Raw genomic sequence first — 20,232 nt, 5'->3', positions numbered from 1 at the left:
TATGTTCATAAATAATTGATATGTACCTTCTGTATGATTCTGCAATGTTCTTTCTATAAACCGTAATCTTAAATGGCACTTAATTTGTACAAATAGATTGCGTTAAGCGCAAGATGAACCCTCAAATTTTAGAATGTATTACTCTGGGAAGCATACTTATTATATCTAAATTGGGATTTCCTTTTTCTACTGGAATCTTTGAGGTAAAGCATTTTATATTTCTTTATCTTCTCCCTAATTCCATTATGCCATTCATCAGGACAGATGAATTTTACCCCAACTTCAGAAATTTTATGTTGGTAAAAGAATTTTCATTTGGATTTCCGCATGCTTAACCTCCTAGTTCAGCTCTGATCAACTCAACTAAAAATTTTTTCCAACTCTTTCAAGGCAGCTACACTTGTTTCTCCATTTCGCTCTATCTGTTGCCTCAACCTCATTCAAATGAAATACTTTTATATCTTTCCTTACCATCTCAATCGATATTAGTGTTGATGAACCATTTGGGTGCGGCTATGTAAATCTTGTTTCTTCATTTCGCTCTGTCTCTGGCCACAACCTCAATCAAATGAAATACTTTTAGATCTTTACTACTATTAGGATGGGATGTTAGTATTGTACTTCCCTTCCCCTAGTATTACCATCAATGTGGACCACGTCACTCTTCCTCACTGGTGCAGCTTTGGTCTTGTTGCACATGGCCAAACCGTCTTAATTTATTCTCTTGTTCTTAATTTCTGTTTTTTATTATTACGAAGATTGTTCTAGTAAATTTTCTAGATCTGGTGAGCAGTCCTTTCATTTGTTTTATCTTTTTGTACAGTAATTACAGATGTAAACGAACAACTTCTTTTTTGTTCAATTCATTTTTTTTTTCTCTCTTTATTGTACCTGGCACATGGAATCTGCTTACACTTTTAAGGCACGAGAGTTATAGTATTATCAACCAATTTAAAAAACCTTACCCACTATTTGCTACTCATGATGCATAACTATGTGTACATTGGAATACCAAAGGTTGTTTCTTCATTACGTCATTAATATCTTATTTTTCTATGTCAAAGCGTACTGATATTTTTTTTTTTTTGGGGGGGTTTCTGATTTCCTGCAGCTATGGTAGAGTTGATGAATTGGTATATTTTGCTAGCCTAAAGGAGCAATATGAGATTGTTATTCATCATTATATTCAGGTGCTTCCCTTCTCCATTTTTTTTCCTCTTCTTTGGGTAATACTGTTAATGTATCATTCTTTGTAGCTGTTCATAATTCTTTCCTTGAGAGCTTCAATTTAGATTGCTTTCCTAGTCCTATTGTCCAGTATTTAAATTTCTTAAATTACTACTTTAACTCTTTTGGAGATTTTTGTTGATCACCATTTATGATTCAATGGTCTGCTGTCACTTCTTTGGCTTTTTACTGATTTTGATTTTCAGGTCTATATGGAGTAGCCTAGCTCAATAGTCACCAATATGCAATTATTTGGTATGATGATGGATAAGTTTTAGTGTAAAAGGTGGGGAATTGGGTATAAATGAATGATTGTGCATTGATAAAAAAAATGGGCTGTCAAATTTGAAGACCTGTGCTTGAGTTTGGGTGCACCCAAAAGAATAAAGTATACAGAATATTGTATTTGAGAGCCCAAATAGGAGTCTCCTCTCCCTCAAAAGATCTTCTATTCCTCTCGCACCACGTACCCCACCATAAACAAAGGAGAGTGGCCCTCCAAACATCCTTGGCTCGGTTCTCCAATAGACACCATCTCCAAGCCTCAATCAAATCCATCCACATCTTGGGAACACCCAAGACATGCCAAACACAATTAGAAACATAGCCCAAACGTCTCTCGTCACAGGACAATGCCGAAACGAGTGATTTACGGTTTCCTCCGTCTTCTTACACATACAACACCAGTTAACCACAATCTATCGTCTCTTCTTGATATTATCAAGGGTAAGAATGCTTCCGTGAGCAGCACACCACACAAAGAAAGCCACCTTCAAGGGGGCTTTCGACCTCCAAATTGCCTTCCACGGTAATGAAGGACCAAGGATCTCCGAAAGGCTGCAATAAAAAACTCTTAACCTCAAACACTCGTCTTGAGGTGCCCACCCACACCATCTTATCCATCCCGCCCCTCCACCGCCTGGCTATAAAGCAAGGCTAAAAACTTGGCAACCTTTGTGAGCTCCCAATCATGAAACTCTCTATGAAAATGCACATCCCAAGTCAACCTTCCGCTATCAATCCGATAACAATCAGCAACTAGAGCATGCCTATTCGAAGAGATCCTGAACAGTTGAGGGAACCTACGAACCAAAACAATGTTCCCACACCAACGATCCTCCCAAAACCTGACGTGACTTCCACTCCTAACTTTGAACCGGATATGTTTGGAGAAGTCATCCCACCCCTTCCGGATAAGCTTCCAAGTGCCCATACCTGCTGGAGCTCTCACATCCCTAGACAACCACCCACCATCCCCCTCCCTATGCTGGCACGCAATAACTCTCCTCCGTGAGTGTGGCCTCTCGGTCCCAAATCTCCAAAGTCATTTACCCAACAACACCTTGTTAAACAAATCCAATCTACGAATGCCCAAACCCCACTTTTGAAGAGGGGAGAACACCTTCTCCCAATTCACCAAATGGTATTTGAACTCATCACCTATGGCTCCCCACAAGAAATTCCTCTGGATCTCATCTTATCGTTGAATTACAACCTTTGGCATCAGGAAGCGAGACATGTAATAGGTTGGAAGGTTTGAAAGGGTGCTCTTCATAAGAATGATCTTACCCCCTTTCGATAGGTATCACTCCTTCCAACTTGCAAGTCTCCTCTCGAACCGCTCAACCACGGGATCCCAAACTGATATCCTCCTGGACATGGCTCCCTATGGGAGCCCTAAATAGGAGATGGGTAGAGCACCTACACCATACCTAAGAATATCTGCTAAGCCTTGCATACCTTTACCTGATTGGGACCAACTCACTCTTCCTAATATTGATCTTCAGCCCTGAAACGACTTGAAAACATGCCAGAACATATCTAAAAAACCTTGATTGATCCACCCTAGCATCACAAAAAACAATGGTGTCATTGGCAAAAAGCAAGTGAGAGATAACCAGCTGATTAGGGTTGTTTCCCACCGAGAACCCTCAAATAAATCCCAACACTTCTGCCCTCCTCCTCAGTCTGTTGAATGCCTCCATGACGATAATAAATAAGAATGGGGAGAGGGGATCACTCTGGCGCAATCCACAAGAACTAGCGAAGAAACCAGTTGGTGACCCATTCACCAAGATGGAGAACCGCGCAATCAATATGCATTGATAGATCCACTTCCTCCATCTAGGGCCAAACCCCATCCTATCCAGCATATACATCAAGAAGTTCCAGCGAATGTGATCATAAGCCTTCTGAATATCGAGTTTGCAAATAATCCCTGGAACACCACTTCTAGCCCTGGCCTCTAGACACTCACTAGCAATCGAAACCAAATCCAAAATATGACGGCCGCCAATAAAAGTATCATAGGACTCTGAAATCACCTCATCCAGAACTCTCCTCAAACGGAGTGCTAAGACTTTAGCAAGAATCTTGTAAACTGCTCCCACCAAACTAATCGGTCGAAAGTCTTTAGCCTCAAGAGCACCACCCTTCTTTGGGACAAGGTTAATAAAGGAAGCATTGAGGCTCTTCTCCAAAACCCCATCAGAATGAAAATAATTCAAAGTTCCCATCACCTCAGGCTTCACCACCTCCCAATTTTGTTGGAAGAAAGCCAATGAAAAGCCATCTGGACCCAGGGCTTTGTCACCATCACAACTCCTCAAAGCCTCCAACACCTCCTCCTCCCCAAACGGTCGCTCAAGCCAGTCCCTATCCTCAATAGAGATCCCCGAAAACTCAAGTCTATCTAGCAATGGCTTCCAGCTAGCAGTCTCCGTGAAGAGTTTTTGATAAAAATCCATAAGACCGGTTCGGACATCCTCTTCCCTCAACACCATGATCCCATTAAAATGAATCCTTCCAATATGGTTACCTCTTCTATGCGCATTTGCTAGGCGATGAAAGAACTTCGTATTCTTATCGCCCTCTTTCAACCAAAACGCTATAGACTTCTGTCGCCATCTCTTCACTTATATTTTATTCTTTACAACAAAAACCACATATGAAGTTTCATTTCCTGGAATAATTATATGTAGCTCTTCTAGTGCTCTGTATTTGTGATTCTGTGACACGGGGGCTAGATGAAGGCTCATATTGTGTACCCAATAATGCAGGAGTAGAGGCTGTACTTTAAAAGTTTGCAAGAGGGCACTAAGAAGAACCACTGTGGACACTGGAATTATAACTTTTACCTTATCTTTTAGTGTGAAAATAGAGAAATCGAAGTAAAACTTATGAAGTAATAACAAGGAGCTAGCCCAGAAACAAATAATGGTGAAATAAAATTGAACTCTGAAACTGAAAGAGTGAACATGGGGATTGTGACTTCTAGGGTTTCAATGAGACCCAGAGTGACTTCTAGTGTTTTTAAAATAACCAAGAACCTTTACAAAAATTGAATGATAGAGTCAGATTACAAAGTTTAAATCTCATATCTGTAATGTTGAAGGTTTTTTTTTTTGGATAAGTAATGTTGAAGGTTTAAATATAAAAGTTACACTATCTCTAACAGCTTAAGCTTTTGGAGTAGATTGTGGTTAACATGGTATCACAACAGGCAAGGTCTTGTGTTCAAACCTCACCGTCACCCTCATAATTAAAATTGAAACACATGTTGGACCAAAAGAAGGCCACACGCGAGGGAGTGTGTTGAAGGATTTAAATATTAAAGTTACACCCTCTCTAACAACTTAAGCTTTTGGAATAGATGGTGGTTAACATATACCATGCTAAAACCTTGATTTTTCCCTATGTACAAAGGATATCACTTTTAAGTGATCTGTATGACTATCCCTTGTTTATTCGACTCTTAAGAGACAAATTACTATCACTGTTTATTTAACTTCGAAAAGACATGAGTGGCTCTAGGTCCTAATTATTGAATCAAATGCACGCTTAAAGAAAGTTAATAGAAGTATAGACAATGCTTGCAAACTTATTTAGGAAAAAAAAATGCTTGCAAACTTTTTTTGTCGATAAATATTGTATTAAAGCGCCCAAAAGGGGGATGCATCCCACAAAAGAAACACAAGGCCAAATGGGGCCTCCAAACACTCAAAGAGCCCAAAATATCAAAAATTTCCTCCACAGATTTACAATTTCTCCCTAGAACCCAACAAAAAAGGGTGCTAATAATAGAGAAATTAAGAGTCTCAATAGTTGTCTCCTTTCCTTCAAATGATCTCATATTTCTCTCTAACCATAAGCACCACCAGATGCATAAGGGAGCAACCCTCTAGTGACATCAAATTGACCCTGGAAGAGGGAATCTACACCCTATGATCAGGACCAACACCGCCACCTCCTGACGATACAAAAGCTCCAGGAACCCAGTGCCATCCTCCAACTCCCAATCCTGAAAGTGCCTCGAAAAGAGCACATCCCAAATCAATCTCCCGCTAACAAGCCAATAGCAGTCGAAAACCAAGGCATGCTTATCTGTAGAAATCCCGAAGAACTTGGGGAAGGAGCATGCAAGAGAGCGGTCCCTGCACCAAATATCCTCCCAAAATCTAATACCCCTGCCATCCCTAACTCGGTCCCCGCAAACTTCATCTTATTAGAGGTTCACATTGCCTTCCTATGCTTCTGAAATTAACTATTGTAAGTCAAGAAAACTTAGATCCTCAAGATAGTCTTAACAAATTCTGCTTGTAGTTCTGATTCAGTCTTCTTTAGCTACTCTTGGTAATTCATTCGAACCATTTCACCCAAAATCTTGGGGTATTTTTACCCCTTCTTTTGGTCGGTAAAAAGGATAAGAAAGAAAAAGGGCAGCCAATATGATAAACTTATGGCCTTAAAATTATATATCTAATTATATATCCGACTTATCAAAAAAAAAAAAAAAAAAATTATATATCCGACTTTTTATTTTTTTTGGGTTAATTTTATTCCAAATTTCCTATTTCTCTTAGCAAATGAGTATGCTATATTCAAATAATAATCGCGTTAAGACAATTGAAGGCGTTTAATCAAGCTCAACTAGGTAAGTGGTTGGAGAGTTATGTTATTGAGAGAGATCCCCTCTGGCATAGAAAACTGGGAGGGAAGGGAGTTCATGTAGTGGGTGGTCATCTAGTGTGATGATGATATAACATGTGAGTGATTCTGGAAGAGTTTCATGAAGGGTGGGGTGAATTTTGGCCCTTTATCTACTTTGCCGTTAGATTCTTAACCAATTATAGATTCTGGCATGATTTATAGATACTTATATAGGTAAGTGGTTGTGGAGTTATGCAATAGAGAGACTCCATTTATCATAGAAAACTGGAATGAGTAGGGGAGTTCATGGAGTGGCTACTTATCGGCGCGCACGGCGGGGGTGGGGGAAGGGTTGAGACATAACATGGAGTCGGTTTGTGGAAGAGCTTCATGAAGGGTCGGGGTGAATGTTGGCCCTTTCTCTACCTTGCGGTAGGATTAAAGAACCAATATAAGATTCTGGCACAAGTTATAGGGTGGAAGATTGCCTTGCAAGACAAATGGTGTGATGTTAAGATTTAGAAAGGCCTGGATTAGGAGTTGGAGTTCATTAAACTTTTGCTTCATTTGCTGCCAATGTCCTTTCTGGTGGTGAGATTAAAGATTCCATTGTCATGTTGTTGGCAATAGAGTTTTTGGTTAGTGTTGGAAAGTCGTATATCATTTTTTCATATCTGCCACTACATGCACAAAATAATGGAGCATTACTCCGTGTCTTCTCAAACTTGGCAACTGGAGATTTATTAGAAAAGAACTCAGAACAGCTTGATTTCTCGTCGTCTTTTCCAGGGCATAATTTAACCAAAGGGAGTAGTCTCTTAGGTATAAAGATAACATATGACACAGTTTGTTTGCAATTTAAACCTTTAATGATAACCAAATACCGTTGATATATTTATCAGCTTTTGATCATTTGCCATCGTCCATATTTTTTGTACAGTGACAACATTTTCTAACATTGAAGGCTCCATATTGCTACTAATAAGCTTTGGTTTTGAGCTTTGTGAAACATCAGCACATATATAGTTCTGTTTGCCTCTAGATGCAGTAGTTGTATTGAAACTTTATAGGAAGATTCAATGCTTTTACATTTCATGTTTGCTGCAATACTTGGTTGATTATTTTTGTGGACACGATCCTACGAGTTCGATAGGTTTTTAATTCCTGCCTTGCTAAGAAGCACGGACACGGATACGGGACACGGATACGACACGACACGGACACGGCGACACGGCAAATCCAAAAAAATTAGGACACGGACACGGCGAATAGTATATATATATATATATATATCAGCATTAGTAATTTAAAAAAAAAAACACTGATATGTTTAGGTTGGAATATATATATATATCACTGATATGTTAGTATATATATATATATCAGCATCTTTAGGACACGGACACGGCGAATTGTGGCATCTTTAGGTTAGTATATATATATATCAGCATCTTTAGGGTAGTAATAGAACATATCAGCATTAAAAATTAAAAAAAAAAAAAAAAATCCAGAAAAGTGTGTCCGAGCCGTGTCTGAGCCGTGTCCGAGCTGTTCGAGCCGTGTCCGAGCTGTCTGAGCCGTGTCCGAGCCGTGTCCAAGCCGTGTCCGAAAATTAAAAAATTCCAGACACGTTTTTTGGCGTGTCGGGGCGTGTCCGACGCGTGTCCGTGTCCGACACGTGTCGGACACGGATTCTTCGCCCATTTTGGAATGTCCGTGCTTCTTAGCTGCCTTGCATTTGACTGCTAGTCTCACAGTCGTATCTAAGTTATGAAACTTATATATCTATGATTGGTTAACAAGTTTCTTACTTCTTTCTCAATTTCATGACTTCTACAATGTTCGTATTTAGGATTTATAACAAGTTTTGTCTCATGCAATTTTATTGTTTGTGAATGACAATGTTTTCTTTTTCCTGAAGTTGTTAAAACATTGAATGGACATTATTTATCGTCTAATCAATTTATTGATTTGAATTTTTGTTGTCTTTTTTTATTTTCTTTGGTTCTGGATTTAGCAAGGAGAAGCAAAGAAAGCATTAGAAGTGCTTCAGAAACCTGCTGTTCCTCTTGACCTTCAGGTATTGAGCATGGACTGACCATGGGGTTTTGGAATAATTCTTGAATACGTTATCTGTCCTTTTCTGCAGCCATCACTACCACTCTCAGCATCACCTTGTTTTCTTTTCATTCTTATTGCCTAAGATGGTTGATCTGTAATGTACGCGGTACTTCATTGAAAGGAATTTTATTCTGGTTACATTGCAGTACAAGTTTGCACCGGACCTCATTATGCTTGATGCGTATGAAACTGTTGAATCGTGGATGACCACAAAAAACCTGAATCCAAGGAAGCTGATTCCAGCAATGATGCGTTATTCGAGTGAACCCCATGCGAAGTAATGTGCATCTCCTTTACATCTCTTATCAACAATATTTTAATGTTGTGTTTTCCAGAATTAGGAGCAAAAGTATCTTTGTAATTTCTCTTATCGAAGACGGTTAGGGAGCTTGCTTATGGTGCATAAGCTCCTAGAAATGTCATGTTTGTTTGTCTGAAGGGATGTAGTCTGGAAGCAGTTGTTACCGCTCGTCCCACCCTGTGTAGATATTGTCCACTTTGCACACTGTCCTTTCGGTGCTCACGATTTTCAAAACGCGTATGCATAGTTAGGGGGTGTCCACACATGTAAGTCTCATCAAACCTCTTCCCCCACAATATGTGAGACATCACAATCACCCCCTTCTTGGGACCTAGTTCCTCGTTGGCCGAACCCTCATGGGTTTGTGCACACTCCCCCATTTTCGGTTGGGGATTGACTTTGATACCATTGTCATGACTCGCCGCCCCACCCTGTGTAGATATTGTCCGCTTTGCATACTCTCCTTTCAGTGCTCACGGTTTTCAAAACACATCTACACAGTTAAGGAGTGTCCACACATATAAGTATCATCAAACCTCTCCCCTCAGGCTATGTGAGACGTCACAATTGTTGGAAATTGTGTATCAAATTCGTATTCTAGTTAGGTTTTTATTTTTAGAGTTGTATTATGTTAGGAAATTTCTTGTTAAGCAAGTCTTTGGCTCAAAGGAATTGTAATCCTTGTCCAATAAGAATTGAGTTTGGAACTTTATAAATAGGTACCTAGTTTATGGGTTGAGACTTATTAGATTGAGAAAGATGTAGTTTCATCAGGGAGTTGATGGGTAGAGGTAGTTTATGTGTTGATAGAGTAGGTAAAACACCGGTGACACTAGTAGCGAGGAGATAGGCTCATGGACTGGTACATGGTGAAGAGGCATGTAAACAGTGTTGGAACTCTAGTGTTGTAATATCTTTACAAATCATAGTGAAATCTCTTCTCATCCATGGATGTAAGTCGGTTTTGGCTGAACCACGTTATATTTTGTGTTTGTGTGATTGCTTTGTTGGCTTTTGTTGGATCTTTGTGTTAGCACTATTCCACTGCCCCAACAAAAACCTATCTATGATCAAGAGTTGTATGCTTTTTTTCAATAATATTATCCTTTTGCACAGATTTAGTAGCAACATCCCCCTCATTAATATTATCCTTTTGCACTAAAGAAACTCCAACATCTGAAAGATCTGTATCACACTCAGGCACAGTATCATCCTCACCACATTGTCCAAGGCTGAGAAAGCGTTCTGAGTTGCCATACGCAAAGGATTAAGTTGGGAGATCACATTAATAGGATCCTGCTGCCCAGAAATCCCCTCATTAGGAACTAGTTTACCATTAAACTTAACAACCCACTTCTCAGCACTTCTCTTTTTCGATTCAGCTATATATTTCTTGGGGCAATTAGAAACAAAATGATCAATACGACAACAGAAAGTCAGAGTTGTGGTCTACATTCATATTCAAAAGAAACTGTACAATCAGTCCCATGTACATCAATTACCATGGATTCTGGAAGATCTTTATAAACATCTACTTTGATCATGACTCTCACATACTGACCTCTATCACGACTCAAATCAATATCATTAAGGAAAAGAGGCCTGGAAAACTGAGAGCAAACCTTTGAGACAGCAGTCCTATTGCAACAATGAATGGGATGGTTATGGATCCTCAACCAGATCGGCATCAACCCTGACAAGTCCTTGTCGAGATTAACATTCTTTTTCCATTGTTTAAGGATAATAGGGCGTCTTTCAAATGTATGTGCCCATTGCAACACACATTCCATATCCGCTAAGGATTTAAACTTGACCATGAAGAGAATGTCTTTGAGATAAACAAGTTTGAAGTCTTTGCACCATCTTCATTCAATGGAGGCTTTAAAGAATGGATAAAAAAGATTCTTGCTCATTACTTAACCAATGATAGAGTTATTTGAGTACTAAATCTCATCAGCAACATCTTCTTCACTAAGCGAAACCTTAGAATCACGAAGGCCATAATGATAGTCAAGATTACGTAAGAGGAATTGGTGGAGTTATCAAATAAACTCCGCCAGGTTGTTCATGTAGGAGACGATAGCCGAGGTGGAGAAGCTTTCAGTGACTGCTTCCACAAACATAAGCCCACGTCATCCTCATGTACAAAGTGTCTTTTCATGCATAAACCCTAGTGGCCAAGTCAGCCAAGAGATACCCTAGTCGCCTATTGTCCAAGAGAAGATTCAGTTTTAGAATCCCAAAGGTTTTTTTTGAAAAGTAAAGTATTATAAATAGCGCTCAAAAGGGGAGCGCATCCCGAAAGCTACACACGGGCCACATATGGAAAATGGAGAGACTGTGCGCTCACCAAGATTGAATAAAAGGAACTTACTCCAAATCTACCCTGAGAAGAGGGAACCCAAATCCACTCATCCGTCCCCATGCCCTCCACCCTCTACTATAAAGATCTGCCAAAAAGTCGAAGATCTCCTCCAACTCCCAATCCTCCCATGTTATCCCTCCGCTATCAAGGCAACATTAGTTGGCAACCTTGGTACTATCTATCACAATCCTGAAGAGCCTTGGGTAGATGATGGCTAGAGAGCTATCCCCGCACCAAAGATCCTCCCAAAACCGAATATTCATGCCATTTTGAACTCTAAAATGAATGTGCTTTGAAATCTCATCCCATCCCTTCTGAATGAATTTCCAAACTCCAACTCCTGTCGGGCCCCCCACTTCCGAGTAACACCACCTTCCCCTTTCCTCCCCGAACTTCGAATATATAACCCCCCTCTAAAGATTATTCCTCTCCACCCCAAATGGTTATACAAAACCCCAAAGCTTTACCTCTATATAAGTGTGCATTGTGGTTTACCAACTAAGATTTAAAATTCAAACCTCACTGTCACTGTCACCTTGATAATTAATATTGAAACATGCATTGGACCAAAAGAAGAGTACACGTGAGGGGGCGTGTTAAAGGATTTAAATATTCAAGTTACACACTCTCTAATAGCTTAAGGTTTTAGAGTGGATGGTGGTTAACATGGTATCAGAGTAGGCAAGGTCCTGTGTTCAAACCTCACCGTCACCGTTATAATATAGAACTTTCCTCTTTTTTTCTCGTGGAATTAGTAGAAAACCCATAAGTCATAACGACTTTACTCAGGATCCCAACGCTTTTCAGTTTACGAAGACGAAGGCGAGACATGATGTCCTCAGAAAAGAAAGTAGGCACCTTTTTGTGTTAGCTGGGAGACTTCCTAAGCCAATCATCCGATCAACAAAGGATCAACAAGTATTGGCTTGGTAGGGCTCCTACTACAGTTGGTTAACCAATCAATAGATCCAGCATTAGTTTCAATGCACCAAAGGATCACAAATATATAATAGCCACATTGCAAAGAAAAACTCACTACTGCTTGGGTATTGCTTAGATTACCTTGGAACCTTAGTTAGAAGTGAACTTCTTAAGCCTCTTTGAGAATATGTTGGTATAGTTAGGTATTCCCTCTCTTTCTTGGTTTGAACAAGACCTATTTCTCCAAGTGGTTCGCCCTCATTCTAGTCTTCGTAGTGACTTCACCTTAAGCATGAAACCGGTTTTGCATCTCCCGGATTAATCTATGTTAATCATCCTTTTTACTTATTATTGATGATAAGCTTGTATGCTTGTTACTTCTTAGATAGCAGGAATGTTATTCGTCTTACTCACTTTTATTGATAATGTGTGAGTCTTGAGTCCTATTCCATCTTGTACCGTGAAAGTAGGAATTTTCTTCTATTTTCACTGAGGTGAGGAAGTGGTGAACTTACCTTTCGAATTGAGAGAGATATTGAGAAAGATCAAGAATTCTCACTAGTTCTTAGATTCATGGACCCAATTCAATTCAGTGGGATCTTTCATTCACATATTTTTTCACCAAGAATGTTTTATACAACTCTTTGACCCCCGAATTTGGAGTATCCTACTTTCACGCAATTCACAAGGTTCAACGAGCAATTGATATTTCATGATCAAGGGTGTAATATTCTTTGTAGTAGCGGTCCTTTTATAGTACTTGCCCAAGTAGTGAATGGGCAGCCCCTAAAATCGGAACACGTGTTGGACCAAAAGAAGGCCACACGTGAGGGGGCATGTTGAAGGATTTAAAATTAAAGTTACACCCTTTCTTACAGTTTAAGCTTTTAGAGTAGATGGTTGTTAACACTTTATTTATTTATTTATTATATATATATATTTTGTGCTATATTTTTAAAATCTTTCGTTTTTTTTTTTTTTTTTTCACCAAATAAAAAATTCTCACTATTTCTTAGATTCATGGACCCAATTCAATTCAGTGGGATCTTTCATTCACATTTTTTTTTTTCACCAAGAACGTTTTATAAAATTCTTTGACCCCCGAATTTGGAGTATCCTACTTTCACGCAATTCACAAGGTTCAACAAGCAATCGATATTTCACGATCATGGTTGTAATATTCTTTGTAGTAGCGGTACTTTTATATCGTACTTGCCCAAGTAGTGAATGGGCAGCCCCTAAAATTGGAACGCATGTTAGACCAAAGAAGGCCACACGTGAGGGGGCATGTTGAAGGATTTAAAATTAAAGTTACACCCTTTCTTACATTTTAAGCTTTTAGAGTAGATGGTTGTTAGCACTTTTTTTATTAATTTTTTTTGTATGTTATTTTTAAAATCTTTCATTTTTTTTTTTTGTAAATTCATTTGTTTAAATATATAACTATAAATCTATAAAAACCTATTTTAAGTTAAAAAAAATTCTCTCCTATCAAAATCTTGGAAAATTCATATCACCCTAAATCCAATTTAGGACACTACAAATTCAACCATTATTAAACTAAACAAAAATATAAAACCAACAAGTCTGTTCAAGATGTTGTGCATTTACAATCTCTTAGTAACAAATTCACTGTCTTAGTGCATTAAAAATAGTTAACACAAACAAGAAACAGAGTCTAATTTTTGTTCCAAAACATGAATGAATTTCAGCCAGAAGTTCAGAAAAGTCATGAATGTATTAACTCAATACAATTTCCATTTTTCTTTTCAAGGTGGATATGATTATTCATTATACCCTATAGTCTTGGTAGCTACATCAAATTCCATAGGTAGCCCTTTTCATGAAAATAACTCGTATTTATATTTTTCAATTTCTTTTATTTTTCTATTGACTGTTTTTCCTCATTTTTCTTATAAGATTTTTCCTAAACTCTTAAATTAATTAGCTAATCCTCACACATATTTCAGTTAATGTCAAATTACCTTTGTATCCTTGGCTTTGAAGATTACCAATCTGCCATTTGTTGTAACTTTACTTTTGATTCTGCCATTGGACAAGAGGTTACTAATTTGTCACTAACTTTCAAAAGTCTTACTAAAACCAAAGATAAAAATTACAGACTTGTTTTGATGACGAAATTTGCCAATGCAAGTCCTATTGACCTAACAATTATATGATCAGGCAAGACTGCTAATTGATGGGCTCCAACTATTCGAAGTAGATATGACATTTAAAAGATCTCGTCTAGTGAATGGAATAATTTATTTTTGAATTTTTATTCGTTGTTAGAATTTTTTTTTTTTATCAATTCTCTTGATACCATATAATATGTGCAGGAATGAAACCCATGAAGTAATAAAATATTTGGAATTTTGTGTTCACCGTTTGTTGAATGAAGATCCTGGTGTTCACAACTTGTTGCTCTCCTTGTACGCGAAGCAGGTTGAGTTGCTTTCTCATGATTTTCACCTTGTTCTTGCCAGTACTTGTTTATACTTAAAGCTGCATTTTATTCGTCTTCATATACACAAACATCTTGTGTTGTCAATTCTCTCAAGTATCATCTTAAATCATATGTTTGATCCTAATACTGATGGAATTATATACTGATAATTATAATTGCTTTAATAGAGATCTTAATGTACTTGAGTGGCTGTCTCTGGTGTATAAGATACTGTGTTAACTGTTAACTCTACATGCATGGAATTAGATTTTTGTTTATTTATTTTGCAATATGGTAAACAATTCTGTTATGGTAAATTGAAGATTTAGTGGTAATTTTGTAACTACATGTATTTGGTTGCAAAATGGGTTTCTATTGGAAACAAGCTTTCTATGAAAACATTCTATACGTTGCATTGAGGGCCTCTAGAAAAGACTTCAAGTTCCGGCTACTAGGTAACATATTCCTGTATCATATTCAAATTTCACAAATTAAATTAGTGAAGTGAGGTGCTGGGGCTTTATTTTGAGCTTTATAATAATGAATTTGATAAAAGGTTCATTCTGCTTCCTTGCTTTCAGTTCTATATTTAATTTCATTTTTAATGGATTTTGTAGCATAAATTGTAGATTTACAGAAGTGGAGTAGTGTGTAGATAACTTCAAATTCATGTAGTCATCTCCACTTCTTAGGCAGACGGTTACAGTGTTATTAAAATGCATTTTCTTCTCAAAAATACTATTTGTAGATTATTTTGTGGTGAACTATGGATAGCTATGTGCATGCAGGAGTGAGTGTATGGACTGGTGGTATTCATATAATTAATCACCATCTATGCTCGTCAACTATATACATTGTTTCAATTATAAAAAAAAAGGAAAACTCAACAAGTTTTACTGAACTTTTTTATTATGTTCGATGCTAACATCTAGTCTGGGTAGGTGTCTTTGCCTCCAATTAATTTCAAAAACTTTACATGCTTTTTTTTGTATCCAAATATGTTGTATTATGACTGTCTGGTTAGCATTTAGATGGACTGAAGAAATCAAAATAAAATTTTACTCCTTCGATGCATGTTTCAAAATTGAGGCCAGGCTGATGCCACTACGTTGATTTACATTGCGTTTGGGAGCATGAAATTGGCACTTAGGAATTGGAATTGGAGGGTAGTTAGTTCAGACTTTAAATTATTCCATGATACCAAACATAGTTTTACAGTTTTCATGCTATTTAAAACCAGGAAATTCTAAAATTTAGGTATCAACCTGTTCGGCAGACTTCATGACACTGTAAAATTTAGGTTCTTTTAGACTTGAAAGTCTAATTTAATTGTCAAAAGTAGTCTGTAGAAGCCACAAGTGCCTATGATCTCGATTCATTGCTCCAACATGTTGTGCTTTGTTCATCTGGATTTTTAGGTCTTATCAATATGTGTAGTGCATTCCGAATGAAATCCTTGTGTGTTATCCATAAGAAATGAAAATGAAGCTTCTAATGCATATATATATAAAACTAATGTTTGTGTTCCTTTGCGGTCATAATTAGGAGGATGATAGTGCTCTGCTGCGATTCCTACAATGTAAGTTTGGTAAAGGCCGACCAAATGGCCCTGAATTCTTCTATGATCCCAAATATGCCTTGCGCCTTTGCCTCAAGGAAAAGCGGATGCGTGCCTGTGTTCATATATACAGCATGATGTCTATGCATGAAGAAGCAGTTGCCCTTGCTCTACAGGTAATAGTTTCATGCCAAAAATCTTGTATGTTTTCTTTGCTTATGCTGTTATTTTTTTCTCCAATTAATAAGGCTTTTATAATGTTGTGTAATACTGGAATGTGATTCCACTTAATGATTAATTCGATTATTCAATTTCTAAAACACATCAATAAGATTAATAGTGGGACTTCTGCTGATCTTTCAATTAAATATATATACGGGGGCCGCGGGGGTGAATTCATGTATGATTTGGGGAAAGGCATTCTGCAGCAAATTTTTATTCAGCACTCCCCGATGTGTTACTGTTAGCGTATATGATAGCCACGATTTATGGAATGACTTACTGTATTAGCAGAGATTTGATTATGCTTTAGAGTATGTTGTGATTTGATTTAGATTTGATTTAATTTCCTTTCTTGTAATATGAGCATGTGCTCTTTTTATCTATAAATACTAGAGCTGTGAATAAGTGATTTATCTCATTCAAGCCTTTATACAATTCTCTCCTCTTTTTTCTATATTATATTTCTACTTGGTTTAAAGAGCCAAGGTGGTCTGACTGCAATGAGGGCATTGTGAGTTCGGCACCACCCATTCGGGAATGGTCTAAGGTGACTGTAAAAATGGAGATTTATATAGAAAGAGAATAGAGATAGAGAGAGAGAGAGAGAGAGAGCTCTTAGACTAGAGAGTGGCATAGCCCATATTTCATATTTCTTCCTTTAACCCTAAACCATAAAGGGGGTCTATATACAATACAAGAAACGCCTATTTACATAATGGCCACAAACCCTATATCTGATTACAATAAGACCCCAGCATAAATACATATATACATACAAGTGTTTTAACACTCCCCCTCAAGCTGGAGAATATATATCATATAATCCCAGCTTGGAACATATCGTTTTTAACCGATTATGACCAAGAGCCTTAGTAAACATATCAGTTAATTGATCTTCTTGATCTTCAGACTTCACGAATGGAGTAGAAATGTTTCCACTCAATATTTTCTCTCGAGTGAAGTGACAATCAACTTCAATGTGCTTGGTTCTTTCATGAAACACCGGATTGGATGCGATGTGAATAGGTGCTTGGTTATCACAGAACAGTGGAATAGGAGTCTTGACTATTAACCCAAGTTCTTCAAGAAAATGTTGCATCCACGTTAACTCACTAAAGGTATGGGCCATCGCCCTGTACTATGCTTCAGCGCTAGACCATGCTACACCTGTTTGCTTTTTACTTTTCCATGTAACAAGATTTCCACCAACAAATGTACAATAGCTAGTAGTAGATTTCCTATCTGAGGGAGAACCAACCCAGTCAGCATATGTGAAACCTGTCACATTAAGATGACCATTAGGTTTATATAATAATCCAAAACCTGGAGCTTGTTTGAGATATCGAATAATTCGAAGAACAGCATTCCAATGTGGTACTTTAGGAGCACTAATGAACTGACTACACTAACTGCATATGAAATGTCAGGTCGAGTGATAGTGAGATAAATTAATTTCCCAACTAGACGTCGATATCTGCCATGATCGTCAAATAAATCACCCTCATCAGGTAATAATTTTATATTTGGGTCCATAGGAGCATCAGCAGGGCGAGTACCTAACATACCTGTTTCTTTTAACAAGTCCAACACATATTTCCTTTGAGATAGACTTATACCTTCCTTGGATTTAGCGACCTCAATACCCAAGAAATATTTGAGTTTGCTTAGATCCTTTGTGTGAAACCGATTCTGTAAGAACAATTTTAACTTTGCAATGCCGTCAGAATTATCACTTGTTATAACAATATCATCTATATATACCACAAGAAATATAAAGTCAGTTTTAGTATGTTGGTGAAATATCGAATGATCTGTCTGGCATCTGTTAAGGCCAAAGGAAAGTATCGGCTCGGAGAATTTTCCAAACCAAGCCCTTGGAGATTGTTTCAATCCATACAGGGCCTTTTTAAGACGACATACAGCATAACGAGACTCCCCCTGAGCAACAAATCCAGGTGGTTGCTCTATGTAAACCTCTTCATGTAAGTCACCATGTAAGAAAGCATTTTTCACATCTAATTGAAACAACGGCCAATTACAATTGGCGGCAATGGAAATAAGGATTCGGGTAGAAGAAATCTTCACAACAGGGGAGAAAGTCTCATCATAATCAATACCATAGGTTTGTGTGTATCCCTTTGCAACAAGGCGAGCCTTCAATCGCTCAACAGATCCGTTATGGAGATATTTGACCATGTAGACCCACTTACAACCAACCGTTTTGGAACCGGAAGGTAAGTGAACAAGGTCCTATGTCCCATTATGATAAAGAGCATCCATTTCATCTATTATGGCTTTGCGCCAAGCTGTATCAGATAGAGCATCCTGCACAGTTTTCGGAACAGCAGTTGTAGATAACGTGGATAAAAAACAAGAAAATGAGGGCGATACCTTTTTATAGGAAACAAAGTTAGATATGGGGTGTGCAGTGACGCAGGAGCGAATACCCTTGCGTAATGCAATAGGAAGATCATCAGTAGCAGGAGGAGCCTCAATGGAAGTAGACAATTGGGGGGGTGCTACTCGTGATCGACGACTATACACTTGAAGTGGCGGTGGCACATGAGGTGGTTGTGGTGGATCACAGGGTAATGAATGTGACACAACAGGCAACGGAAGCAGCAGCTCAGTATCTAAAGACGAACTATGTGAAGAAAAATAAGGAGTATCCTCAAAAAAGGTAACGTCCATGCACACAAAAGTATTACGAGTGCTAGGATCCCAACATTTATAACCTTTTTGAGTCTGAGAGTATCCAATAAAGACACACTTAATGGCACGAGGAGACAATTTATCAGCGCCAGGACGTAACATGTGACGAAAACACACACACCCAAAAACACGAGGCGGCAATGCAAATAACAGTCGAGTAGGAAAAAGAAATGAATAAGGACATTTCCAATTAAGAACGGAAGATGGCATACAATTAATTAAATAACAAGCAGTTAAAACGGCATCGCCCCAAAATGCTTTTGGAAGATGTATATGTATCATCAATGTCTAAACTATTTCAATTAAATGCCTATTTTTCCGTTTGGCTACACCATTTTGTTGAGGAGTATAAGAACAAGAAGTTTGGTGCAAAATACCACGGGAGTCGCAAAAACTAGAAATAGCACCTTTGACATATTCCATAGCATTATCAGATTGTAAAGTGCTTATAACACATCCAAATTGGACCTCAATTTCTTTTAAAAATATTTGAAATATGGAAAAAAGTTTAGAACGGTCTTTCATTAAAAACAACCAAGTCATCCTTGAATAATCATCAACAAAGGTAACAAAATAAAAAAACTTGAGTGACTAGTGTGACGAGCAGGATCCCAAATGTCCGTATGCACTAATTCAAATAAAGAAGATCAACGATTAACGATACGAGGAGGGAAAGGCACTCTATGATGCTTACCCAACTGACAAGACTCACAATTTAAAGTAGACACCGACTCAAGGAAAGACAAAGCAGACTTCAAATATCGCAACGAGGGATGACCTAACCGATAATGCCACTGGTACACAGACATCTGGGAATGTAAAGCAACAATGGAAGGTTTGCAATCTAAATAGTATAGGCCATTTCTGTTACTGCCCCCACCAATCGTTTGTTTCGTGTTGAGGTCCTGAAAGACACAAAACGAAGGATCAAATGTGACAAAACAATTCAGTGCTTGAGTCAATTTACTTACAGATAATAAATTAAAGGGAAAATTTGGAACTAATTGCATAGAGGATAAAGAAATGGATGGGGTTAATTTAATTGTTCTTGGCCAATAATGAAACATGTTCTACCATCAGCCAGCGTAACAAAAGATGAGGAACTAGACTTCTGAAAATTAGAAAATAAAGAGGCATCACCTGTGAGATGGGTAGAAGCCCCAGAGTCAATAACCCAAGGGGATGCTGAAGTCTGTAAATCGGACAAGCATGCAATATTACCTGATTGCGCAAAATTAACCACATCAGTAGAGTTGGGATGTGTCCGGTTGACCAATGCACTGAACTCAGCTCGTGATAATGACAGTGTCACGGTGTCACTAGTAGATGCAGGTAATGGTAATACAGAAGTCTGACCAAGAGAGTGATGAGACCCCGCAAGGTCAGAGGAAGACACTGCTTGATTTGCCCATGTTGGTTTCCTATGAAGA

General features: G+C 38.1%; 1 protein-coding gene across 4 annotated transcripts in view; it reads left to right on the top strand.

The window, feature by feature from the left end:
* Window positions 1-20,232, top strand: part of LOC132271957 (vacuolar sorting protein 18) — a 60,031-nt gene that overhangs the window by 27,402 nt on the left and 12,397 nt on the right. For all 4 annotated transcript variants that reach the window (XM_059773470.1, XM_059773468.1, XM_059773469.1 and 1 more), the window contains 5 exons: window positions 1,112-1,190; window positions 8,174-8,236; window positions 8,424-8,554; window positions 14,204-14,309; window positions 15,856-16,044. In XM_059773470.1, the coding sequence (XP_059629453.1) occupies window positions 1,112-1,190; window positions 8,174-8,236; window positions 8,424-8,554; window positions 14,204-14,309; window positions 15,856-16,044 (568 nt within the window). The remainder of the gene's footprint in view (window positions 1-1,111; window positions 1,191-8,173; window positions 8,237-8,423; window positions 8,555-14,203; window positions 14,310-15,855; window positions 16,045-20,232) is intronic.

This window comes from Cornus florida, unplaced genomic scaffold (genome assembly GCF_030987335.1).
Source record: "Cornus florida cultivar Cherokee Brave unplaced genomic scaffold, ASM3098733v1 CherokeeBrave_3.0.0_Hap2_Chr08, whole genome shotgun sequence".
NCBI lineage: Eukaryota > Viridiplantae > Streptophyta > Magnoliopsida > Cornales > Cornaceae > Cornus > Cornus florida.
The sequence above is the reverse complement of the archived record's forward strand: the minus strand, read 5'-3'. Positions and strand labels throughout refer to the sequence as shown.